This window comes from Anolis sagrei, chromosome 8 (genome assembly GCF_037176765.1).
Source record: "Anolis sagrei isolate rAnoSag1 chromosome 8, rAnoSag1.mat, whole genome shotgun sequence".
NCBI classification, from domain to species: Eukaryota; Metazoa; Chordata; class Lepidosauria; order Squamata; family Dactyloidae; genus Anolis; species Anolis sagrei.
Window position 1 is genome coordinate 6,605,867 of NC_090028.1, and position 27,989 is coordinate 6,633,855.

At 42.6% G+C, this 27,989-nt stretch overlaps 2 protein-coding genes across 3 annotated transcripts in view; one reads left to right on the forward strand and one right to left on the reverse strand.

Moving 5' to 3' along the window:
* The window catches only part of BBS2 (Bardet-Biedl syndrome 2), a 61,649-nt gene extending 61,123 nt beyond the window's left edge, over window positions 1-526 (forward strand). Inside the window, exon 17 of the mRNA XM_067471004.1 lies at window positions 1-526. Within this exon, the coding sequence (XP_067327105.1) occupies window positions 1-107 (107 nt within the window). The 3' untranslated portion in view covers window positions 108-526.
* Window positions 444-27,467, reverse strand: OGFOD1 (2-oxoglutarate and iron dependent oxygenase domain containing 1). 2 transcript variants are annotated; one of them, XM_067471006.1, is made up of 13 exons: window positions 27,270-27,467; window positions 25,014-25,159; window positions 24,615-24,661; window positions 21,963-22,063; window positions 21,594-21,710; window positions 19,235-19,326; window positions 16,893-17,021; window positions 14,276-14,389; window positions 13,992-14,071; window positions 11,436-11,722; window positions 10,668-10,790; window positions 7,996-8,054; window positions 444-2,743 (listed from the first exon to the last, which is right to left on the reverse strand). In XM_067471006.1, exons 1-13 carry the CDS (start codon window positions 27,424-27,426, stop codon window positions 2,582-2,584), a joined length of 1,614 nt encoding a protein of 537 aa, XP_067327107.1. In that variant the 5' UTR covers window positions 27,427-27,467; the 3' UTR covers window positions 444-2,581. The 2 variants fall into 2 exon arrangements, with proteins under 2 accessions (XP_067327107.1, XP_067327106.1); XM_067471005.1 differs by lacking the exon at window positions 444-2,743 and adding an exon at window positions 3,774-4,285 and having other exon boundaries at window positions 27,270-27,466.
* Between the last annotated feature and the right edge of the window lie 522 nt (window positions 27,468-27,989).

A 27,989-nucleotide genomic window follows, 5' to 3' on the forward strand; every position in this document is an offset into this window, starting at 1 on the left:
TTGGTAAACCCAAGGCCCAAGTGATCGCCGCTTGCCGGGACGCCATCAAGAACAACAGCGTGAATATGCTGATCAAAATAATGCGCGTGGGGACGACGTCTTCCTAGAAACCGAAGCAAAACACATCTGGACTCTCACCATAAAAAAGATACCTAGTGGCAGGTAGGCTGTAAGCGTAATGCTATCCAATCAGCTCCTAGTGACTGTGTGGTAAAAGCAGAAGCTCATTGGAGTAGGATCTATGTCTGCGCTCTCCCAAAGGAAGGATTACTGTGTGTGACACACTGCTAGCGGAGCACAAAGGCAGTGGCACTTGGTGGGGAAAGAGACAAAACATGGATGTCTGTGAACATCAGGCGCATGGAGGGATGTCCTGGATATTCCTTGGAACGGCAAAACTGTGGAACGAGGCCAAAGGCAGGAACTACAACTAAATGACCGAGTCAGGGACAGGCTTTATTTATTACAACCGTAATATTTTGTAGCACTTTTTACAATAAAATAAGCAAACCATAATTTTCTATAATCCTAGTCTTGTCCATAATTTACGTAATGCTTGAATAGAGCATGAGAAGAGCAATATATAGTAAAATGGGTTGTTGTAGGTATTTTCGGGCTAATCGCCTCTCAACAAAAGATTGCCCCAGGCACTGCCAGGCCATCAAATGCTAATCAAGGTGGTCAGTTGAAACATTCACACCTAGCTCCAGCAGACAAGAGTCTGCTGTGGTCATTCCACAGATATATAAACCCACTTTCCTAGTTCCAACTGACCTCACTACCTCTGAGGATGCTTGCCATAGATGCAGGCGAAACGTCAGGAGAGAATGCCTCTAGAACATGGCCATATAGCCTGAAAAAACCTACAACAATACAGTGATTCTGGCCATGAAAGCCTTCGACAATACAAGGATTAAAAATCACTGGGTTGTTGTAAGTTTTTTCGGGCTATATGGCCATGGTCTAGAGGCATTCTCTCCTGACATTTCGCCCCTAAGTCAGGGTGAGAAGGGCGGAGTATAAATGTTTTAAATAATAAATACATAAATAATAAAGAGCACAGTCTAAGGATTATTTCTGCATTTGATTTATTAAAATATTCCCATCCAAACCCAAGTAACGAAGGTGGAGGCATTACTTTTCATTCAACCCTCGTAATAAGAACATCAGTCGTTATTGAACTGCTTTTTCTGTCGATTTGTTGCAAAACATGATGTTTTGATGCTTAATTTGTAAAATCATAATGTAACTTGATGTTTAATAGGCTTTTCCTTAATCCCGCCTTATTATCCAACAATTTTGCTTATCCGACGTTCTGCCGACCCGTTTATGTTGGATAAGTGAGACTCTACTGTATCATACAAGTCTCTGAATTTTGAAATGGAGCTCCAAAGCTTTGCACAGCCCTAGTAGTTAGTACTCTCTTCAGACTTAGAATCATAGAATCAAAGAGTTGGAAGAGACCTCCTGGGCCATCCAGTCCAACCCCATTCTGCCAAGAAGCAGGAATATTGCATTCAAATCACCCCTGACAGACGGCCATCCAGCCTCTGTTTAAAAGCTTCCAAAGAAGGAGCCTCCACCACACTCCGGGGCAGAGAGTTCCACTGCTGAACGGCTCTCACAGTCAGGAAGTTCTTCCTCATGTTCAGATGGAATCTCCTTTCTTGTAGTTCCACATCCTAGTCTCCAGGGAAGCAGAAAACAAGCTTGCTCCCTCCTCCCTGTGGCTTCCTCTCACATATTTATACATGGCTATCATATCTCCTCTCAGCCTTTTCTTCTCCAGGCTAAACATGCCCAGCTCCTTAAGCCGCTCCTCATAGGGCTTGTTCTCCAGACCCTTGATCATTTTAGTCGCCCTCCTCTGGACACATTCCAGCTTGTCAATATCTCTCTTGAATTGTGGTGCCCAGAATTGGACACAATATTCCAGGTGTGGTCTAACCAGAGGGGTAGCATGACTTCCCTAGATCTAGACACTAGGCTCCTATTGATGCAGGCCAAAATCCCATTGGCTTTTTTTGCCGCCACATCACATTGTTGGTTCATGTTTAACTTGTTGTCCACGAGGACTCCAAGATCTTTTTCACACGTCCTGCTCTCGAGCCAGGCATCGTCCGCCATTCTGTATCTTTGCATTTCGTTTTTTCTGCCTAAGTGGAGTATCTTGCATTTGTCCCTGTTGAACTTCATTTTGTTAGTTTTGGCCAATCATCTCTCTAATCTGTCGAGATCGTTTTGAATCCAGGATTATTTATTTTATTTTATTTATTTATTTGCGGCATTTATATACCGTCCTTCTCACCCCGAAGGGGACTCAGAACAGCTTACAATATATATATTCATACAATATATATTATCAGCATAGTACAATATCAGTATTATATATTACTATATTGCACTATGCCATTATATTGTAATATTAGTAATATTACATGTAATGTAAATATATAATTAAAACGCAAGATCCCCAAAGGTCCCAGTGGGGCATCTTCTCATAAAGGCACATGGCATGATAGTCTTTTCCAAAAATTCTCTCCATTGTGCTCTGTGTGATAGGATCCTATGGCTGCCGTCACTATTCGTAGTAAACAAAGCTGAAGTCCCAGAATCCTGTGTGTTCGGGTTGCGTTGCCACTTGGTTCAGACTCTGGTGGTTTATGTACTTCACAAATTTCAGTGTTTCTCGGTCTCTGTAAATCAAGGCCAAGCAGTTGTCTTCTGGATTAACAGTCAGCAGCTGGAAGAGAAAGCAAAATGAGAACGGCGAAGGAGACAAAATGGTAGTTATTTCATAGAATCATAGAATCAAAGAGTTGGAAGAGACCTCATGGGCCATCCAGTCCAACCCCATTCTGCCAAGAAGCAGGAATATTGCATTCAAATCACCCCCGACAGATGGCCATCCAGCCTCTGCTTAAAAGCTTCCAAAGAAGGAGCCTCCACCACACTCCGGGGCAGAGAGTTCCACTGCTGAACGGCTCTCACAGTCAGGAAGTTCTTCCTCATGTTCAGATGGAATCTCCTCTCTTGTAGTTTGAAGCCATTGTTCCATTGCGTCCTAGTCTCCAGGGAAGCAGAAAACAAGCTTGCTCCCTCCTCCCTGTGGCTTCCTCTCACATATTTGTACATGGCTATCATATCTCCTCTCAGCCTTCTCTTCTTCAGGCTAAACATGCCCAGCTCCTTAAGCCACTCCTCATAGGGCTTGTTCTCCAGACCCTTGATCTGCTCCCTCCTCCCTGTGGCTTCCTCTCACATATTTATACATGGCTATCATATCTCCTCTCAGCCTTCTCTTTTTCAGGCTAAACATGCCCAGCTCCTTAAGCCGCTCCTCATAGGGCTTGTTCTCCAGACCCTTGATCATTTTAGTCGCCCTCCTCTGGACACATTCCAGCTTGTCAATATCTCTCTTGAATTGTGGTGCCCAGAATTGGACACAATATTCCAGGTGTGGTCTAAGCAAAGTGGAATAGAGCATGGTGAGCATGACTTCCCTAGATCTAGACACTATGCTCCTCTTGATGCAGGCCAAAATCCCATTGGCTTTTTTTGCCGCCACATCACATTGTTGACTCATGTTTAACGTGTTGTCCACGAGGACTCCAAGATCTTTTTCACACGTCCTGCTCTCGAGCCAGGCATCGTCCCCCATTCTGTATCTTTGCATTTCGTTTTTTCTGCCTAAGTGGAGTATCTTGCATTTGTCCCTGTTGAACTTCATTTTGTTAGTTTTGGCTATTCATCTCTCTAATCTGTCAAGATCGTTTTGAATCCAGGATTATTTATTTTATTTTATTTATTTATTTGCGGCATTTATATACCGTCCTTCTCACCCCGAAGGGGACTCAGAGCGGCTTACAATATATATTTTCATACAATATATTATATTATCAGCATAGTACAATATCAGTATTATATATTACTATATTGCACTATGCCATTATATTGTAATATTATTAGTAATATTACATGTAATGTAAATATATAATTAAAACGCAAGATCCCCAAAGGTCCCAGTGGGGCATCTTCTCATAAAGGCACATGGCATGATGCAGTCTTTTCCAAAAATTCTCTCCATTGTGCTCTGTGTGATAGGATCCTATGGCTGCCACCACTATTCGTAGTAAACAAAGCTGAAGTCCCAGAATCCTGTGTGTTCAGGCTGCGTTGCCGCCTGGCTCAGACTCTGGTGGTTTATGTACTTCACAAATTTCAGTGTTTCTCGGTCTCTGTAAATCAAGGCCAAGCAGTTGTCTTCTGGATTAACCGTCAGCAGCTGGAAGAGAAAGCAAAATGAGAACGGCGAAGGAGACAAAACGGTAGTTATTTCATAGAATCATAGAATCAAAGAGTTGGAAGAGACCTCATGGGCCATCCAGTCCAACCCCATTCTGCCAAGAAGCAGGAACATTGCATTCAAATCACCCCTGACAAATGGCCATCCAGCCTCTGCTTAAAAGCTTCCAAAGAAGGAGCCTCCACCACACTCCGGGGCAGAGAGTTCCACTGCTGAACGGCTCTCACAGTCAGGAAGTTCTTCCTAATGTTCAGATGGAATCTCCTCTCTTGTAGTTTGAAGCCATTGTTCCGCGTCCTAGTCTCCAAGGAAGCAGAAAACAAGCTTGCTCCCTCCTCCCTGTGGCTTCCTCTCACATATTTATACATGGCTATCATATCTCCTCTCAGCCTTCTCTTCTTCAGGCTAAACATGCCCAGCTCCTTAAGCCGCTCCTCATAGGGCTTGTTCTCCAGACCCTTGATCATTTTAGTCACCCTCCTCTGGACACATTCCAGCTTCTCAATATCTCTTTTGAATTGTGGTGCCCAGAATTGGATAATAATAATAATAATAATAATAATAATAATAATAATAATCTTTATACCCTGCCACCATCTCCCCAATGGGGACTTGGAGTGGCTTTCATGAGGCCAAGCCCAAACAGCAAATTACAATAAAATAAAACCGAAAACGCAAACAATAAACAACAAACAACATAATTACATAAAACATATGAAAACATAGTAATATAAAATTACAATAGGCACAATCACAATGACAGTGGGCGGGCTACATGTAATGATTAAAACTAATTAAAACTAAGGCGGGATAAGAGAGAGACAGATTATTTGCGGAGAAGGACTCATTATAGTGGGGGTTGTGGAATCAGATTTTCCCTCAAAAGGGGGGGGGGGGCATATACTCCAATGACAAAACGTTGAGGCTAAGCAATAGTGTGAGAATGTAAACCTATTCATCAAAAGCGCAGCAGAAGAGCCGGGTTTTAAGGTCCTTTTTAAAGGTTTCTAAGGTAGGGGCTTACCTAATTTCTCCAGGGAGTGAGTCCCAGAGTCGGGGGGGGGGGGGGGCACAGAGGAAAAAGCTCTCTCCCTTGTACTTACTAGGCGAGCTTGTGAAATTGGCAGGGGCGAAAGAAGGGCCTCCCCAGAAGAACGGAGGGCCCGAGTTGGTTCATGGAGGGAGACACGGTCACAAAGGTAGGTGGGTCCCAAACCGTTTATGGAATGGAAAATGGAATGTTGGAGGGCAGGAAAAGTGATTTAAAGATGGGTTCAAAGCCAACCTTAAAAACTCTGACATAGACAGAGAAATGGGAAGCCCTAGCCTGTGAGCGCTCCAGCTGGAGGTCAGCTGTGACCAGCAGTGGTGCAGAATTTGAAGAGGCACAAATGGAGAAATGTGCCAAGAGGAAGTCGCGTCAAGCCAACCCTGACTGGGACCGCCTTCCACCTGGAAACAGATGCCCTCACTGTGGGAGAACATGCAGATCAAGAACAGGGCTCCACAGTCACCTACGGACTCACCCTGGAAGATTATCCTACTTGGGACAACGAGGGATCTTATAAGTAAGTAAGTAATGTTAAAATCCCCAGACCTGTTTTCTAGGCTGAAATAGAACTGATTCCTGCAACAAATTACGCTATGTTGCAGTCAGTTTTCCGGGCAGTACAGCCATGTCCCAGAAGCATTCTCTCCTGATGTTTTGCCCACATCTGTGGCAGGCATCAACTAGAGAAGTAAACCATAGCAGAACACTTGATGAACCAACCTGGGCACAAAATATTATTTGAGAATGCAGAAATGCTGGACCACTTGGACAACCACCATGTCAAGGCTACACAGAGAAGTCACTGAAATCCACAAGCATGTGGACAATTTCAACAAAAAGGAGGAAACCATGAAAATGAACAAAATCTGGCTACCAGTATTAAACTAAATTAGGACAGTAAATAAAGGGAAATACTCTGAAAACAGGGGAAGTCCAGTCATGAAACAATTAGGGCCAGCTAACGCCTCCCAACAAAGGGTCCCCCACAGGCAGGAATCAACCAGGCCTTAAAGTTACAAGGCTTTGCAGTGCTAATCAAGGTGGACAATTGTGACATCCACAATTGCTCCAGCAGACAAGAGAAACCATTGAAATCCACAAGCATGTGGACAATTTCAACAGAAAGGAGGAAACAATGAAAAAGAACACAATCTGGTGACCAGTATTTAAAAAAAACCCTCCAAAATCACAACAGTAAACAAATTCAAACAAATTCAACATAATTTGTGCCACAAAACCAACAAAGGATTCCCCCAGGCAGCAAGGAGCCAGGCTTTGAAGCTGCAAGGCCATTCAGTGCTAACCAAGCTGGCCAATTGCAACATTCACGCTTTCCTCAAGCAGACAAGAGTTCTTTCTCCCACCCTGGACATCATTCCACAGATATATAAACCCCACTTGCCTAGTTTCCAACAGACCCCTCAACCTCTGAGGATGCCTGCCATAGAATCATAGAATCCTCCTGGGCCTTCCAGTCCAACCCCATTCTGCCAAGCAGGAATATTGCATTCAAATCACCCGACAGATGGCCATCCAGCCTCTGTTTAAAAGCTTCCAAAGAAGGAGCATCCACCACACTCCGGGGCAGAGAGTTCCACTGCTGAACGGCTCTCACAGTCAGGAAGTTCTTCCTCATGTTCAGATGGAATCTCCTCTCTTGTAGTTTGAAGCCATTGTTCCATTGCGTCCTAGTCTCCAGGGAAGCAGAAAACAAGCTTGCTCCCTCCTCCCTGTGGCTTCCTCTCACATATTTATACATGGCTATCATATCTCCTCTCAGCCTTCTCTTCTTCAGGCTAAACATGCCCAGCTCCTTAAGCCGCTCCTCATAGGGCTTGTTCTCCAGACCCTTGATCATTTTAGTCGCTCTCCTCTGGACACATTCCAGCTTCTCAATATCTCTCTTGAATTGTGGTGCCCAGAATTGGACACAATATTCCAGGTGTGGTCTAACCAGAGCAGAAGAGAGGGGTAGCATGACTTCCCTAGATCTAGACACTAGGCTCCTCTTGATGCAGGCCAAAATCCCATTGGCTTTTTTTGCCGCCACATCACATTGTTGGCTCATGTTTAACTTGTTGTCCACGAAGACTCCAAGATCTTTTTCACACGTACTGCTCTCGAGCCAGGCGTCCCCCATTCTGTCTCTTTGCATTTCGTTTTTTTCTGCCAAAGTGGAGTATCTTGCATTTGTCCCTGTTGAACTTCATTTTGTTAGTTTTGGTCATTCTTCTCTCTAATCTGTCAAGATCGTTTTGAATCCTGCTCCTGTCCTCTGGAGTACTGGCTCTCCCTCCCAATTTGGTGTCGTCTGCAAACTTGATGATCCCGCCTTCTAACCCTTCATCTAAGTCAGTAATAAAGATGTTGAACAGGACCGGGCCCAGGACAGAACCCTGCGGCACTCCGCTCGTCACTTCTTTCCAGCATGAAGAGGAAGCATTGGTGAGCACAGATGTGGGCAAAACTTCAGGAGAGAATGCTTCTGGAACATAGCCTGGAAAACCCACAAAAACCCAGTGATTCTGGCCATGAAAGCCTTCGACAGCACATTTAATTACACTATGCGACACAATTTTTGTTCCTAGGTTATCAATGCCATTTCCTAATTGGTTCTATCATAAAAACATGGACTTACTTCTTCGTCTTCACCTTTTGCGATGTACGACGTGAAACCACCAAATTCCGCATCCCAGTCTTGAAACAAAAGAGAAATAGGATCATTTCCAACATACTGCTCATCTCATAATTATTGTGCTAAGCAAATATATTTGCTTCTGACAGTTCACAAATTACAAATTTTGTAATTTGGGAGTTGTAGTTGCTGGGATTTATAGTTCACCTACAATCAAAGAGCCTTCTGAACACCACCAACGATGGAATTGAATCAAACTTGGCACACAGTTCTCCCATGACCAACAGAAAATACTGGTGGGCAGTGTCCTTTGGTTTTGGAGTTGTAGTTCACCTACATCCAGAGAGCACTGTGGACTCAAACAATGATGTATCTGGACCAAACTCTACACGAATACTCAATATGCCCAAATGTGAACACCGGTGGAGTTTGGGGAAGATAGACATTGACATTTGCGAGTTTAGTTGCTGGGATTTATAGTTCACCTACAATCACAGAGCATTCTGAACCCGACCAACGACAGAATTGGGCCGAACTTCCCACACAGAACCCCCATGTGGGCCACAGCAACGTGTGGCAGGGGACGGCTAGTAATAAATAAAAATGTAATGTTAGTTCGTGGGATTAACCATAACTCAAAAACCACTGGACGAATTGACACCAAATTTGCACACAATACACCTAACAACCCAATGTATGTCATTCACTCAAAAAATTGTTTTTGTAATTTTGGAGTTGTAGTTGTTGGGATTTATAGTACACCCACAAATATCTGATATGGAATATGGATTTTCATTCACTGGACCAAATTGGGCACAAATACCCAATATGCCCAAATTTGAACGCTGGTGGGGTTGGGGAGATTGATTTTGTCATTTGGAAGTTGTAGTTGCTGGGATTTATAGTTCACCTACAATCAAAGAGCATTCTGAAACCCACCAACGATGGAAATGAACCAAACTTGGCACACAGGACTTCCAACAGAAAGCACTAGAAGGTTGTGGTGGGCATTAACCTTGAGTTTGGGAGTTGTAGTTCAGCTTCATCCAGAGAGCACTGTGGATTCAAAACAATGATGGATCTGGACCAAACTTTGGCATGAATATTCTTTTGCCCAAATATGAACACAGATGGAGTTTGGGGGAAAGAGACCTTGACATTTGGGAGTTGTAGTTGCTGGGATTTATAGTTCACCTACAATCAAAGAGCATTCTGAACCCCACCAAAGATAGAATTGGGCCAAAGTCCCACACAGAATCTCCATGATCAACAGAAAATACTGTGTTGTTGTAGGTTTTTTCGGGCTGTATGGCCATGGTCTAGAGGCATTCTCTCCTGACGTTTCACCTGCATCTATGGCAAGCATCCTCACTACCTCTGAGGATGCTTGCCATAAATGCAGGAGAGAATGCCTCTAGACCATGGCCATACAGCCCGAAAAAACCTACAACAACACAGTGATTCCGGCCATGAAAGCCTTTGACAATACACAGAAAATACTGTATTTGCTAATGGTCTTTGGCGACCTCTTTGACACCCCCTCAGGGATCCTGACCCCCTGGTTGAGAAACACTGTACTAAGCAAATATATCTGCTTCTGACAGTTTACAACAGGCATGGGCCAACTTTGGCCCTCCCTCCAGGTGTTTCGTACTTCAACTCCCACAATTCCTAACAGGCCAGGCCTGATTTACAGCTTTCATGCGTAACTCATAGAATCATAGAATCAAAGAGTTTGAAGAGACCTCCTGGGCCATCCAGTCCAACCCTATTCTGCCAAGAAGCAGGAATATTGCATTCAAATCACCCCTGACAGATGGCCATCCAGCCTCTGTTTAAAAGCTTCCAAAGAAGGAGCCTCCACCACACTTCGGGGCAGAGAGTTCCACTGCTGAACGGCTCTCACAGTCAGGAAGTTCTTCCTTATGTTCAGATGGAATCTCCTCTCTTGTAGTTTGATGTCATTGTTCCATGTCCTAGTCTCCAAGGAAGCAGAAAACAAGCTTGCTCCCTTCTCCCTGTGGCTTCCTCTCACATATTTACACATGGCTATCATATCCCCTCTCAGCCTTCTCTTCTTCAGGTTAAACATGCCCAGCTCCTTAAGCCGCTCCTCATAGGGCTTGTTCTCCAGACCCTTGATCATTTTAGTCGCCCTCCTCTGGACACATTCCAGCTTGTCAATATCTCTCCTGAATTGCGGTGCCCAGAATTGGACACAATATTCCAGATGTGGTCTAACCAAAGCGGAATAGAGCATGGGGAGCATGACTTCCTTAGATCTAGACACTATGCTCCTATTGATGCAGGCCAAAATCCCATTCGGTTTTTTTTGCTGCCACATCACATTGTCGTCTCATGTTTAACTTGTTGTCCACGAGGACTCCAAGATCTTTTTCACACGTACTGCTCTCGAGCCAGGCATCGTTCCCCATTCTGTATCTTTGCATTTCGTTTTTCCTGCCAAAATGATTCTTAATGTATTTATTTTAATATATATATATTATTTATTTTAAAAAAATATATCCTGCTCTTCTCACTCAGGGCGGAGCAAAGCATATATACAGCAAACACTCAGTGCGGGGACATGATATCATTAGATGCATACATAAACATTAAAACCATTTGTCTCAATATTAAAATATACTGGTTTAAGAACTGTCTATAAATCTGACCTTGACAGCCACAGAAGAACAGCAAATCTAGGGCGAACTCTGTTGCTTCCGTGTCGTGGGCAAGACTATAGCAGCCCTGTGTCCAGCGCCTCAGCTCTCCCGCACACAAGGGGACGCTGGAGCCTAAAGCGAGAAAAACAAGGACAGAATCTTTTCTCTTTCACATCCCATGGATAGGTCATGGAGATTCAAATTCTGCCAATGGGGCCTTGCATTCAGTCCTTGCCATGAGCACTGGTTAGAAAGACTCATTCTCTGCACTCTTGCAAACTTGGGCATTCACTGGACCAAATTGGACACAAATACCCAATATACCCAAATTTGAATGCTGGTGGGGTTGGGGGGATTGATTTTGTCATTTGGAAGTTGTAGTTGCTGGGATTTATAGTTCACTTACAATCAAAGAGCATTCTGATATCCATCAACGATGAGTTGAATGAAATCTGACATACAGAACTCCCATGACCAACAGAAAATACTGGAAGGGTACACTGATGGGCATTGACCTTGAGTTTTGGAGTTGTAGTTCACCTACTTCCAGAGAGTACTCTGGACTCAATGATGGATCTGGACTCAACACTAGTGGAGTTTGGAGGACCTTGACCTTTGGGAGTTGGAGTTGCTGGGATTTATAGTTCACCTCCAATCAAAGAGTACTGAACCCAGCCCACAATGGATCTGCACCAAACTTGGCACACTACCTACATGGCCAACATGGCACTGTATTGGAAAATGACTGCAGCAACTAACTCCATCTCCTTTACGTACCAGTCTCTTGCCCGCCATTCCCATTTTCAGGGATCTCTTTGGAGTCTTCTGGGTTGTCACTACTACCACTTTCTCCTCGACTGCACTGCCCTTCTTTGCTTTTGGAAGAGCTCCCCCCTGTGGCTCTTCCTTCTTCCTCTCCTTCCGCTTCGTCTTCTGGAGCCAGGAAATGCAGCTTCAGGCCTGTGAAGTTGGAGAGGAGCAGGAACAAGGCCTCAGAGCGGAACAGTTCCATGCCGCTTTTCAAGATGGCAGGCAGGCTCTCCTCTTCGGCTTTTGCATAATGCCTGGAAATGACAAGAATCATTATTGATAAAAAGCGCCTGTGTTTTAAGAAAATCCTGGTCTTCAAAGCAAAATATTCAAATTGCATAGAGAATACATTGTGTATATAATGTATATGTTACCTATTTATGAACATTATTTTACTTTTGTCAAAATATTTTTTGATAGGGATCAGGAGGCGATGCCTTGATTATATCTGCATCCTCCTGTTTCTGAGGATCTCCTCTGAGGGCTGCTGGCATCCCTCTCTTGCACTATTATGCCCATCTATGCTGATGATCATGCCATTATAAGTACTCTCTGCTAGGATATCAATGGGATGATTAAAGATATAGGGTTGCTAGAATTCACAATGATAATCAGTCTCACTATGTAATTACATATGTAATATGTACAGCATGCTTCATCTATGCTGATGATCGTGCCATCACCACTCAAGCAGGGAGCTTTGAGATGGTTGAACAGAAGTTCTCTGAAGCTCTACGTGCCCTTACTGCCTATTACAGGGAAAACCAGCTGATCCGTAATCCATCTAAAACACAGACATGTGCCTTTCACCTTAAGAACAGACAAGCATCCCAAGCTCTGAGGATGACCTGGGAAGGAATCTCACTGGAGCATTGCAGCGCACCCAAATACCTGGGAGTCACCCTGGACCGTGCTCTGACCTACAAAAAGCACTGCCTGAACATCAAACAAAAAGTGGGTGCTAGAAACAATATCACATGAAAGCTGACTGGCACAACCTGGGGATCACAACCAGATACAGTGAAGACATCTGCCCTTGCACTATGCTACTCTGCTGCTGAGTACGCATGCCCAGTGTGGAACACATCTCACCACACTAAAACAGTGGATGTGGCTCTTAATGAGACATGCCGCATTATCACGGGGTGTCTGCGCCCTACACCACTAGAGAAATTACACTGCTTAGCCGGTATTGCCCCACCTGACATCCGCCGGGAAGAAGCAGCCAATAGTGAAAGGACCAAGCCAGCTCATCCCCTGTTTGGGTATCAGCCAGTACGTCAACGACTTAAATAATTTTCTAAGATCTACAGAGACACTCGCTGGAACACCTCAGCAAGCGAGAGTCCAAAAGTGGCAGGCTCAAACCCAGAACCTCAATCAATGGCTGATACCAAATGAGAGACTCCCCCTGGGCACACAGAAGACTGGGCAACGTGGAAGGCGCTGAACAGACTGCGCTCTGGCACCATGAGATGCAGAGCCAATGTCAAGAAATGGGGCCACAAAGTGGAATCCTCGACATGCGAGTGTGGAGAGGAGCAAACCACTGACCACCTGCTGCAATGCAACCTGAGTCCTGCCACATGCACAATGGAGGACCTTCTTGCAGCAACACCAGAAGCACTCCAAGTGGACAGATACTGGTCAAAGGACATCTAATCAACTACCAAGCTTGCAAATTCTGTGTTTGCAAGCCACTGGCTTAAACCACTGGCTTAAAGGATTATGCTTCATGTTTTTGCCTTTGGATCTTGGGAATTGTGTCTTTGCATTTAAGCCTGTGTCCTGTCTAAGGAACTCTTGCATTTGTTATACTATGTTTTGACTTTGCCTTTTTCTCAATAAACTACAAAATCTACAACTTTGGTGTGGTGGTGTTTGGGAGCAAGGTGAAAACTATCCTGAGTTGCAACAATAATAATAATGTGTCCGATGTGTGATTCAATGCAACAATTAGCATAGTGATTTGTTTGTTGTGTCCTAATCTTGTTGTGTTTCAAATAATAATAGTAATAATAATGTCAAATTATATTATTAATATTATTATTATCATTGTCATTACCTTCATCATTACACTATGTAACACAATTTTTGTTCCTTGGTTATCAATGCCATTTCCTAATGAAAAACATGAGGAAAAGCTTATTAAATTGCTAAAACTTTAATTTTGCAGGACATCCTGCAGCACATCTTGCTATAATATTTCAATGAATATCGCATTGAGTCTCGAGCAATTCAGCTTAGTCTGTGACAGCCACAAAAACAAAGTTTCTGGAGTAAAACAACAATTTTCAAAGTAAGGAATGCACAATGAAACAGGAAATAACACTTTCAAACCAGGAACAGATTTTTTTCATATTTTGTTGCACAGTGTTATTTACAGTGCGTTGCCTCCCTCACAATCCTGACTTTGCAAGACCCACCTGTGCCATTAAGGAACTCATAAGTGCAATTTAACTTTTATTAGAAACCACAGCATGTATGTGCAGAGATGACCTCAAAGAAGTGACTCAGCCCTACCTTTTGTTGGGAGGCCCTCGGATGCTCCATTTGACTTCCTTGTCCTTCAGAGCTTCACACAGCGACTGAAACTTGTCTTTCTACGAACCAAGCACATGGGAACAGATTTTGAAGCAAAGGCTACATTTTGTGATAATAAAAGGCATAAAAAGACCCGCAGCAATTTTATTTCGTTCCCTAAATAAAGGTTTGCAAAAACTTTGGCTGGAGTGCTACACATGGGAGGAAATCCTATTGAGCTTAATTCTGAATTGCGGAATAGGAACCGAGCGACCAAGACCCACCTTGAGAAAATTTTTCAGCAAGATCTCTGACCGATCCTCGAATTCCTCCTGGATCTGGGCCTGGGCATCAACGTCCAGATAAGTGGGATTGATCCAGTCGTACAAGATTTCGTGCTAAGGAAAAGTCTGAAGTTTAATTAACAATTAAAATGTCACGCTAAAGGAAAAACAAAATCTCTTTCACAGCAATGCACGAGACATCTAAAGTAATGCTACCCCCCTATTCTGCCTTGATTAGACCACACCTGGAATATTGTGTCCAGTTCTGGGCACCACAATTCAAGAGAGATATTGACACTCACATTTGATTACTGGTGGGTTTGGGGGGGGGGGGGATTGATTTTGTCATTTGGGAGTTGTTGCTGGGATTTATAGTTCACCTACAATCAAAGATCATTCTGAACTCCACCAATGATGGAATTGAACCAAACTTAGCACACAGAACCTCCCATGACCAGCACAAAATACTGGAAGAGTGGGCATTGACCTTGAGTTTTGGAGTTGTAGTTCACCTACATCCAGAGAGCACTGTGGACTCAAACAATGATAGATCTGGACCAAACTTGGCACAAATACTCAATGTGCCCAAATGTGAACACTGATGGTGTTTGGGGAAATAGACCTTAACATTTGGGAGTTATAGTTGCTGGGCCCCGCCTATCTCCGCAAGCTCATCTCCTTCTATGAACCGGCACAAACTCTAAGATCTTCCGGGGAGGCCCTCCTCTCGGTCCCACCTCCGTCACAAGCACGGTTGGTGAGGACAAGAGAGAGGGCCTTCTCAGTGGTGGCCCCTGGCCTCTAGAACGCCCTTCCAAGAGAAATAAGACAGGCCCCATCCCTCCCTTCCTTTCGTAAGAGCTTGAAGACCTGGTGGTTTCAACAAGCCTTTGAAAATGACCAGTTCTAACTCAGTCTTACACATTGTCGAATACGGCCTTATTCTTCCTACCAATTACCCAGATCATTTCCTCTAATCGGCCCCAGAAGGAACAACCACAGACCCGCACCTAATATGATAGTTGCCTGCCATAGCATTGCATTTAATACCCGGGCCCCCTAGAATTTTTGGGCTTGCAAAAATCTTGGCCTGGCCTTTTAAACTTTTAAATTGCCTTGAACAGGCAGGATTACTGTTAATATATGTGTGTTATGGTGACAAATTATATTCTTATATTGTCTTGTTAATCTTATGGTTATGTTGTTTTACTTTGTATGTTTTGTGATGTTACCTGGGAACCGCTCTGAGCCCCCTCGGGAAGATGGAGCGGTATATAAATAAAGCAGTATTATTATTACTATAGTTCACCTACAATCAAAGAGCATTCTGAACTCCACCCATGATGGAATTGAACCAAACTTGGCACACAGAACTCCCCTAACGAACAGAAAATACTGGAAGGGTTTGGTGGGCATTGACCTTAGGTTCTGGAGTTGCAGTTCACCTACATCCAGAGACTACCATGGACTCAAACAATGATGGATCTGGACCAAACTTTGTATGAATACTCAATATGCCCAAATGTGAACACTGGTGGAGTTTGGGGAAAATAGACCTTGATATTTGGGAGTTGTAGTTGCTGGGATTTATAGTTCACCAACAATCAAAGAGCATTCTGAATCCCACCAACGATAGAATTGGGTCAAACTTCCTACACAGAACTATCCAGCCTTGCATGCACATGTGCACCACGTTCACCTACAATCAAAGAGCATTCTGAACTCCACCCATGATGGAATTGAACCAAACTTGGCACACAGAACTCCCATGACCAACAGAAAGTACTGGAAGGGTATACTGATGGGCATTGACCTTGAGTTTTGGAGTTGTAGTTCACCTACATCCAGAGAGCACTGTGGACTCAAACAATGATGGATCTGGACCAGACTTGGCATTAATGTTCAATATGCCCAAATGTGAACACTGGTGGAGTTTGGGGAAGATAGACATTGACATTTGGGAATTGTAGTTGCTGGGATTTATAGTTAACGTAGAATCAAAGAGTATTCTGAACCCCACCAATGGTAGAATGGGGCCAAACTTCCCACACAGAACCCTCCAGCCTTGCATGCACATGTGCACCACACTGCCATGCGCTGAGCACGCTTGCACTTCCCCTGCCTGCTTGGAGTCTCATAAACAGCCCTCCCCTTGGTTGCAGCAGAGGTGGGTGGATTCGTCGTCTGTTTCCAAAAAAGAAGGACAGGCGGAGAGATCTTCATCCTTCTCTGCCAAAGGGGTTCCTAAGACCACCAGAAACATATGTTCTCTGATGGTCTTTGGCGACCCCTCTGAAACCCTCTCGCGACCCCCCCCCCCTGGGGCCCCGATCCCCAGGTTGAGAAATACTGCTTTAGTAATGGATGATCACTTGGCTCATAGATAACCTTGTTTCTATTTGATGCTCTCAGCAAACAAAGATTCAAGTAGACTCCTCATAACTTCACATATTTAAAGATACAGGCATATGTGTTCACCCCACGCAACTCTAGGGACATTGGTCTCTATCCCAAGGGAGGGATTTTTTGTGCTAGGCTTCTCCCCAAGTGAATCAGAAAGGGTTACTGAAAGCCAAAGAGAAGGCGATGCAAATGGGGAAAAATAGCACTGGCTTACATCATGAGGGATGTGGGGGGTCCGTGGAATGGGGGGCTCCAGATGCCGGGGCGGCCTTGCGATGGAGGTGCCGTGAAACCATCCACTCACTGATAAACGGCATTTCTCTTTGGAAACAACTTCAGATACCTGGAAATATGCAGGGAAAATCATAATAAGGTTCTGTTAGCACTGGTTTTTCTCAAATAGAATTGGTTAAAGATTACAAACAGACAAAAGGATGCCTCTCTCAGATTTGGATTTTTGTCCTGTTAGATCTCAAAGGACTGGTCATGCAGCACCTTGTCTCCTGTGCTATGTTAATAAATAATAATAATGTATTGTCGAAGGCTTTCATGGCCGGAACCACTGGGTTGTTGTAGGTTTTTTCGGGCTATATGGCCATGTTCTAAAGGCATTTTCTCCTGACATTTCGCCTGCATCTATGGCAAGGAACACGACTCAAGGAACACGAAAGGCACTGCAGGCTACTTCAACCAGAGAAGTCAGCCATAGCAGAGCACCTGATGAACCAGCCTGGACACAGCATATTATTTGAGAACACAGAAATGCTGGACCACTCTCACAACCACCATGTCAGACTACACAGAGAAGCCATTGAAATCCACAAGCATGTGGACAATTTCAACAGAAAGGAGGAAACCATGAAAATCAACAAAATCTGGCTACCAATATTAAAAAACTCTAAAATTAGAACAGCACAACAACAGAGAGGAAACAAACAAGGATATCTAATCACCTCTCAACAAAAGATTGCTCCAGGCACTGTCAGGCAATCAAATGCTAATCAAAGTGATCAGTTGAAACATTCACACCTAGGTTGTTGTAGGGTTTTTCGGGCTACATGGCCATGGTCTAGAGGCATTCTCTCCTCATGTAAGCCACCCCGAGTCCCCGTTGAGGGAGATGGTGGCGGGGTATAAATAAAGATTATTATTATTATTATTGGGTTGTAGGTTTTTTCGGGCTATATGGCCATGTTCTAAAGGCATTTTCTCCTGATGTTTCGCCTGCATCTATGGCAAGCATCCTCAGAGATAGTGAGGTCTGTTGTAACTAGGAAAAAAGGTTTAAATATCTGTGGAATGACCAGGGTGAGACAAAGGACTCTTGTCTGCTGGAGCTAGGTGTGAATGTTTCAACTGACCACCTTGATTAGCATACAATGGCCTGACTGTTCCTGTAGCAAACATTCACACCTAGCTCCAACAGACAAGAGTACTTTGTCCCACCCTGGTCATTCCACAGATATATAAACCCATTTTCCTACTTCCAACAGACCTCACTATCTCTGAGGATGCCTGCCATAGATGCAGGCGAAATGTCAGGAGAAAATGCCTCTAGAACATGGCCCTATAGCCCGAAAAAAACTACAAGAACCTATAGTATATACATATACTATATGAATATATAGTATATACATATAATATTTATAATATTATAATGTAATGCAATATATCACTAACAATAATATATTATAATTATATATTTATATTACATGTAATATTACCAATATTTCGGTTTCTCAGGTCACTCCTGGCATGACAAAAAACCCCAACAAAAAACCAGTAATCTATATAAATAAAATTGTAATGTTCGTTTGTGGGATTAGCATAAATCAAAAACCACTGGACAAATTAACACCAAATTTGGACACAATGCACCTGTCAGGCCAACAAGTGACCATCCCTCATAAAAACACTGAAAAACACAGCAGAAAAGACTTACTTGTAGTCCCAAAAGTTATTTTTCTCCAGCTCTGAATCAGAGAGGTTTACTTTACAGACACCTCCTCTCAGATTTACAGCTGGAGAAAGGTAACTTTTAGGACTACGAATCCCAGAATCCACACACAATCAATGACTAGTAGAAAGTCATTTTAAAAAAATACAGTCAAGCAAACTTCTCTAAGAGAGCATAACCCATAATCCATCATACTTTATCTCCTGGTTCATTAAGTGAGAAGAATGTTGTCATTCAGATCAAAGAAAAGCTGCTTGAAGTTGGGGAAACATCCATGGAGGTCAATACTTTCACCCCAAAGGGCCTAATTCTGATTCCCAGCTTTTGACCACTTGAGAAGGAAATTCAAGAAAGACGTGGAAGAGGTGAATCCCCCCTCCCCAAAAAAAGCTGAGAGTATGCGCCCCAGAATCAACCTTCTTTAGGCCCTGTTCTAGGCTCAGGAGAGATCAATAATAATAATAATAATAATACTTTATTTGTACCCCGCTACCATCTCCCCAAGGGACTTGGTGTGGCTTACACGAGGCCGAGCCCACAGCACACCAATAAACAAAGGCGATAACAAATAATCAATACAAAACAAAAAGGCGCCTTGCCTGATGGAAAGAGACCGGCGAGACTTCGAAGAATGCGAGTGAATTCCACGAAGGGACCAACGACTTGACAACCTGCAAAGGCTGGCAGTGCTCTGCCCAAAGAAATCAAACAAACAGCAGTTACCATCCTGCAAAATTATCAATCCCATTTTTGCTCCAGATGGAGTGCAAAGTCAAGGAAGAAATGCATGCTTCGAACCAGAACTTGACTTTCCAGATATTTGTAGATTGTAACTTCCAAAATCCTTCTCCATTGGATAGTCTGGCTAGGTAGGAGTTGTAAACAAAGAAGTAGCTCCTTGCCAACATCCAGTTTACATTAACAGCCACATGCGGATACAGGGGATTTACTATTTAAAATATCAATTTTCCCAACAGCCTTTAAAAAGAACTACTGTATATTCTGGAGTATAAGCCTATTTTATTTCATTTATTTACAGTATTTATATTCCGTCCTTCTCACCCCGCAGGGGACTCAGGGCAGATTACAATATACATATACATGGCAAACGTTCAATGCCATAGACATACAACATATATAGACAGAATAAAATAATGTAATAATAACAATAATAAATAGAATGAAATAATAAATGTAATAATAATAATAGAGATAATAATTTAGTAAAATAATAATAATAGAGATAACTTAATAATTTAGTAAAATAATAATAATAGAGATAATAATTTAATAATTTAGTAAAATAATAATAATAATAGAGATAATAATTTAATAATTTAGTAAAATAATAATAGAGTATAATAATTTAATAATTTAGTAAAATAATAATAATAATAAAATAATGTCTTCGGAAGGGAAATTCATTCCTGGAAGTGTTATTATTGGAGAACAGTGTTTCTACTGAAGCTTTATTTCCAATCCTTGTTTCCACAAGAAGCCATTTTTTTTCAAAATCCTATCATCACTGGGAAATTTATTTTTGTTATGCTCTTTACTCTGTATGTTTATTGATTTATTATATTTATTTACAGTATTTATATTCCGCCCATCTCACCCCGCAGGGGACTCAGGGTGGATTACAATGTACATATACATGGCAAACATTCAATGCCATAGACACACAACATATTTAGACAGACACACAGAAGCTACTTAACATTCCAGCTTTTTTGATGAGAGTAATCTGGCCACCGGGGGAGCTGTTGCTTCACCGTCCATTTGTGACACTGATGAAGTACTTCCTCATTCTTTGCATGCTAGCTGGAGATTTTTATGGTGCCGTAAATTAGTTAAATTAGCCTCCCCACAAAAGTGGTACCTAAATTCCCTACTTGACAGATGCAACTGTCTTTCAGGCTGCAAAGGTCGACAGCGAGCTACACAAATTGGTCAGGAGCTCACTCCAACCCGGGCTGGCTTCGAACTCATGACCTTTCAATCAGTGGTGATCTTAATGCAGCTGACACCCAGCTGCTAAAAAAGTCCCACTTGGCTTATATTCGAGTCAAGGATATTTATTATTTTATCCTGTTAGAAATACATAATGAATACATCATCATTATTATTATTGTTATTATTACATTGAACTTTTTACTTTATTATTGTTATTATTACATTTATTATTTCATTCTATTAATTATAATTACTATTACATTTATTATTTTACTCTATTATTACTGTTATTACATTTCCATTATTTTACTCTATTATTATTATTACATTTATAATTTTGCTCTATTTATTATTGATATTACATTTATAATTTTGCTCTATTATTGTTATTACATTTATAATTTTGCTCTATTTATTATTGTTATTATTTTACTCTATTATTACTGCTATTATTACATTTCCATTATTTTACTCTATTATCATTATTATTATTACATTTATTATTTTGCTCTATTTATTTTTATTGGAAGGCTATGCAAGCACATTTACATTGAAGGAAGTTAGAATAATGCTTTAATCAGAAAGACAGTTGCATCTGTCAAGTAGGAAATTTGGGTACCATTTATAACTTACGAGGCCATAAAAATCTCCAGCCAGCATGCAAAGAATGAGGAAGTACTTCATCCGTGTCACAAATGGACGGTGAAGCGACAGCTCCCTTGGTGGCCAGAATACCCTCATCAAAAAAGCTGGAATGTTAAATAGCATCTGAGTGTCTGTCTATATAAGTTATGTGTCTATGGCATTGAATGCCATAGACACATTGAATGCGGGGTGGGAAGGGCAGAATATAAATACTGTAAATAAATAAAATATGGCGATCTTCTTTCTCAACGATAAAGCAGCAATGCTGTTCTTGAACATGACTGGCAGCAACTAATGTGCAATCTCTACTGATGTGTGTAAACACTGAAGGTTGCGCTAATGGTTTAGTTTCTCACTTACCGTCAGTGCTGAAGAGGTCCAGGGTTCCCCCATCGCTGTCCTTCCACGGAGGGACCAGATAAAGTATGAAGGCAATCCGCCGGCCCTCCAACTCGTCATCATGGCAAAGAAGGGCATCTGGAATGGAAAAAAATATTTAGATCAGGCATGGGCAAACTTTGGTGTATATGTGTGTATACACATATACACACACATACATATACATACACACGTATATACACATAAAATCACATGGCCAAAGTTTGCCCATGCCTAATTTAGATGCTTTGTAGGAAACTATCAACTTGTAATTTTCTCTTTGAACCCAAAGCTCTACAACGTTGTGCCCCACTTTTATTCCAACCTACACAATGATTACCACCTGCTCACCTGTATATTGATATTTCGCGCAGGAGAGATCGACCGTGGGCTCCAGCTCCACTTGGGTCACGTCAGAAAGCCAAGCTCGGAAATCCTCAAAGAGGACTCTTCTGAAAGAAGGGAGGAGACATGGTGTTGCACTACAGAACAGGAAAAACTCTTTGACTTTAAAACACCACACGTTGAGTAGGAAAACAATCCTTCTTATTGAAGATAAGTAAAAGCAGCAAGGGAAAAATACACTTTAAAGAGAAAAGGTAAATCCAATTAGGTAGGAAGATAAGCAGGCACAAAGAATTCCAAGGTTGGGTTCAGCAAAGAAATTTGGACACAATACACCTATTTATTTATTTCACTTACTTATACCCCGCCCTTCTCACCCCGGGGGGGGGGGGGGGGGGGGGCTCAGGGCGGCTTACAGTGGAGGCACAATTAGATGCCCAAATCCATTGACAGTAGTACAAAATACAAAAACAATTCAACAATTAATTAAAAACATCAATACATAATAAAATAATAAACAATCTCATGCTAAAACAATCTCAAGCTCAGGGTTCAGAGTCCATATTTCGTTCCATTCCATTTGTCCATATCTATCGTCAGATCCTTAGTTTAGTTGTTAGAATGACCAAAGGTTTGGTCCCACACCCAGGTCTTCAGTTTTCTCCTAAACGTCAGGAGGGAAGTCGCCGATCTAATCTCCCCGGGGAGTGAGTTCCACAGGCGGGGGGCCACCACTGAGAAGGCCCTGCTCCCAGTCTCCGCCAGCCTCACTTGTGATAGTGGCGGAGTCGAGAGCAGGGCCTCCCCAGAAGATCTTAAACTTCGAGATGGGATGTAGAGGGAGATCCGTTCGGACAAATACACTGGGCCGGAACCGTGTAGGGTTTTGTAGGTCAAAACCAGCACTTTGCTCGGAATTGGATCGGCAGCCAGTGGAGTCCAATGAGTGTCCCATCACTCATACAAACACAGACACACACAAAAGTCCAGCGGAGCAGACTTAAAAAAACCCCAAAATACTCCATATATACATATACACATACACTCATATACATATGCACACATTCATATATATATGAACAAGCACACACAAATATACACATATACACACACATATGCATACACACATATATACACATGAAATCACATACATATACACACAAATACATATACACATGCACACATACATATATACACACAAATACATATACATATACTCCACCAATGTCCTTCCTAAAAAGCCTTAAGACATGGCTGTTCGAGAAGGCATTTAATTAAGTGCTATAATAATGTGGTAAAGATGACTGGAATGGAACAAGGAATATGAGATTGGTTATGATTCCACTATGAGACGAAGCGGATTATTTAGTGTAACTTTATAATTGTTGTATTGCTAATATGTTGTTTTGTAATTGCCTTTTTGTAAATTGCCTTTTATATGTTGTACACCGCCATGAGTCGCCCTAAAGGGCTGAGAATGGCGGTTAACAAATGCACCAAATAAATAAATAAATAAATACACATGCGCACATACATATACACATATACAGACAAATATGCATATAAACAAGCACACACATATACATAATATGCATGTACACATACAAACACACAAATAAATATATACACACATATATACACCCATATATATATATGCATATATATGTAAACACACATATATATACACACACAAAACACATATACGCAAACAGAGCCACAGCAACGCGTGGTAGGGGATGGCTAGTATTATAATATAATGGTATAGGACAGGGGTTCTCAACCTTCCTAATGCCGTGACCCCTTAATACAGTTCCTTATGTTGTGATGACCCCCAACCATAACATTATTTTCATTGCTACTTCACAACTATAATTTTTTCTCCTGTTATGAATTATCTTGTAAATATCCGCTATGCAGGATGTATTTTCATTCATTTGGCATGAATACTTGATACGCCCAAATCTGGATACCGGTGGGGTTGAGTTTGTCATTTGGGAGTTGTAGTTGCTGGGATTTATAGGTCATTTACAATATCAAAGAGCATTCTGAACTCCACCAATGATGGAATTGAACCAAACTTGGCACACAGAGTTCCCATGACCAACAGAAAATACTAGAAGGGTTTGGTGGGCATTGACCTTGGCTTTTGGAGTTGTAGTTTACCTACATCCAGAGAGTACTGACGTATCTGGATCAAACTTGGCATGAATACTCAATGTGACCAAATGTGGACATTGGTACGGCTTGGGGAGGATAGACCTTGACATTTGGGAGTTGTAGTGGCTGGGATTTATTGTTCACCTATAATCAAAGAGGATTCTGAACTCCACCAATGATAGAATTGGGCCAAACATCCCACACAGAACCCCCAAAACCAACAGAAAATACTGTTTGGCGACCCCTCTGGCACCCCCTCATGACCCCCCCAGGGGTCCCGACCCCCAGGTTGAGAAACACTGGTATAGGACAATATAGTAATTTTAATACTAATATTGTACTATGCCAATAATATAATATATTGTATGTGCATCTATCTATCTATCTATCTATCTATCTTGTAAACCGCTCCAAATTCCCTTTGGGGTGAGAAGGGCAGCATATAAATGTCGTAAATAAACTCAAAGTAGCCCTTGGCATGGCATAAAATGGCAATATTACCTTAAAGCCGCAATGTGAGGCTCTCTTCTTTTCTTCAGGTCATCTGACTTTGGTCATGAAAAAGGAAACAATGGCTGTTAGAACTTTTTAGGATTGCGCTTCCTGTATTTTAAAATAAAAATCAAGTTATTTTCTCTCAGTTCCTGCCACTCCTATGTGATACTGTCAATAAATTAACCCACTAACCCACCTTTGCTTATTTGTGGCAAAGATTATACTTCTCAAACCTCGTGCTAGAAACAAGTTAGAAATCATGAATAAATCAGGTTATTTTTTTTTTGTAACCTCAAAAATATCGGGGGGAGGGGGAATTGAACATCAAGGAAGGATTCAAACCCGGTTCAATGCTCGAACCCCAACATCACAGAGTGCTTTAATGATGATTACCAAATAACATACCTGTTTGAATTTGTACAAGTCATTGCACTTTTCATGGAAATCCAGGCTCAAAAGCTCCTTTTGCAGCCCTTCCAAAAAGCCTTCGGTTTGGATGAAGTTTGTGATGACGCAGTGAGGGAAAGGGGCCGGGTCCAGCACAACAGCCTCTGGAGGAAAAACAGAAGAGGAACATTTCCTTAATCAGGTATTCTGGATTCTTTGTATCAACTTTGATAATAATATTAATAATAATAAAAACTTTTATTTATTTATACCCTGCCCCATTTCTCAGAGGGGATTTGGCACGGCTTACAACTGCTTGATACTCATCAAGAAAATCTTTTTAAACTGATAAGAACAGAATATATATATATATATATATATATGTGTGTGTGTGTGTGTGTGTGTGTGTGTGTGTGTGTGTGTTGTTAGTGGCTCTGAGTCCCCTTTGGGGTGAGAAGGGTGGCATATAATTTTAAGCTTGTAAATCGCCTAGAGCATCTTGGATGGAGGGTGATTAATGAGAGATTAAATGATGATGATGATATTTATTTATTTATCGAGTCATCAGCAACCAGTCAATTATATTACATTTCTAACAGAACAAAGCAGACAGACAAAATACAAAAATACAAAATTTGTGAGTTTGGTAGTTGATTAAATGTCCTTTGACCAGTATCTGGCCACTTGGAGTGCTTCTGGTGTTGCCGCAAGAAGGTCCTCCATGGTGCATGTGGCAGGGCTCAGGTTGCATTGCAGCAGGTGGTCACTGGGTTGCTCCTCTCCACACTCGCATGTCGTGGATTCCACTTTGTGGCCCCATTTCTTGACGTTGGCTCTGCATCTCATGGTGCCAGAGCCCAGTCTGTTCAGCACCTTCCAAGTCGCCCAGTCCTCTGTGTGCCCAGGGGGGAGTCTCTCATTTGGTATCAGCCATTGGTTGAGGTTCTGGGTTTGAGCCTGCCACTTTTGGACTCTCGCTTGCTGAGGCGTTCCAGCGAGTGTCTCTGTAGATCTTAGAAAACTCTTTCTTGACTTAAGTCATTGATGTGCTGGCTGATACCCAAACAGGGGATGACCTGGAGATGTCTCTGCCTTGGTCCTTTCACTATTGGCTGCTACTTCCTGGCGGATGTCAGGTGGTGCAATACCGGCTAAGCAGTGTAATTTCTCCAGTGGTGTAGGGCGCAGACACCCCGTGATAATGCGGCATGTCTCATTAAGAGCCACATCCACTGTTTTAGCGTGGTGAGATGTGTTCCACACTGGGCATGCATACTCAGCAGCAGAGTAGCATAGCGCAAGGGCAGATGTCTTCACTGTGTCTGGTTGTGATCCCCAGGTTGTGCCAGTCAGCTTTCGTATGATGTTGTTTCTAGCACCCACTTTTTGCTTGATGTTCAGGCAGTGCTTCTTGTAGGTCAGAGCACGGTCCAAAGTGACTCCCAGGTATGTTGGGTGTGTTGCAATGCTCCAGTGGGATTCCTTCTCAGGCGATCCTCAGAGCTCGGGATGCTTGTCTGTTCTTGAGGTGAAAGTCTGTGTTTTAGATGGATTAGGGATCAGCTGGTTTTCCCTGAAATAGGCAGTAAGAGCACCTAGAGCTTCAGAGAGCTTCTGTTCTACCATCTCAAAGCTCCTTGCTTGAGCAGTAATGGCACGATCATCAGCATAGATGAAACTCTCTGTCCCTTCTGGCAGTGGCTGGTCATTTGTGTAAATGTTGAACATGGATGGGGCAAGCACGCTCCCCTGAGGCAGGCCATTCTTCTGTTTCCGCCATCTGCTTCTCTGGCCCTGGAACTCAACAAAAAAGCTCCTGTTTTGTAGCAGGTTTCCTATGACGCGGGTGAGGTGGTCGTCCTTTGTAATATTATACATTTTTCTCAGGAGGAGGCGGTGGTTCACAGTATCATAGGCAGAAGCAACCAGAGATGACGATGAATGACGGACAACGAATTCACTATGACGACTGACCATTGTTATTATGGGATTGCATTTTGCTGTTACGTTTTAATTGGATTATGTTATATGATGTTTTTAATGATTGTTTTGTGATTTTATTGTTGGAAACCGGCCCGAGTCCCCCAACAGAGGGGAGAAGAAGACCGGTATACAAAATTGCTAAATAAATAAATAAATAAAATACATTCTATGACTTAGAAAATATTTAAACGAGCAAAAATATATTTAAAAACCGACAACAATTTCGACTGCGGGCCCAGTTTGCCTGGCGCCAGGCCTCACCCTCCACTCTGCGGCCCAAGGCGGCCTTACCGTCGCGCAGCGCCTCTTTCCGGGCCCAGGCCGCGCCCGCCTTCTCCTTCAGGTCCTTCTCCCTCAGCGCCGCGGAGAACTCGGCCCGTTCTTCCCGCTTGAGACGCTTCTTGGCCGCCTCTCCCGCCACAGTTGCCTTGCGCTGCCGCACGCTCATGCTTTCCCCTCTGTTTGGGCCTACTTCCGGTTTGCCTCAGCGCGAAGGCGGGGCCTAAAACCGCTTGACCAATCAGCGTGCTAGGATTTGGAACATACCAAATGAGCCCGGGGGAGGTGGATTAAAAGAGATTCAAATTGGACTGCTATTCTAATCCAGTGAGGGTATACTATATAGTTTTAAAATATGGTAAAATCAATTGGAAGTCTTAATATATATATATATAAATATATATTCCTAAAATTACGTTTATATTATAATAGATAATGAATGGGCTAACCCTAACAGGTAATAGGATTGAAGGAGAGATGCCGGAGCTATAGCAACCAATGGGAATTAAGTACCGATTCCAGACAGCCAATAGGAATGGAGTACAGCCCGCCTCTCGCATTTTCATTGGCTTCGCCGCGGTAACAGGCAATAGGAATGAGAGGTTGCCAAAAGGAGAGATGCCGGCGGTATAGCAACCAATGGGAATTAAGTACCGATTCCAGACAGCCTATAGGAATGGAGTACAGCCCGCCTCGCGCGTTTTCATTGGCTGCGCCGCGGTAACAGGCAAT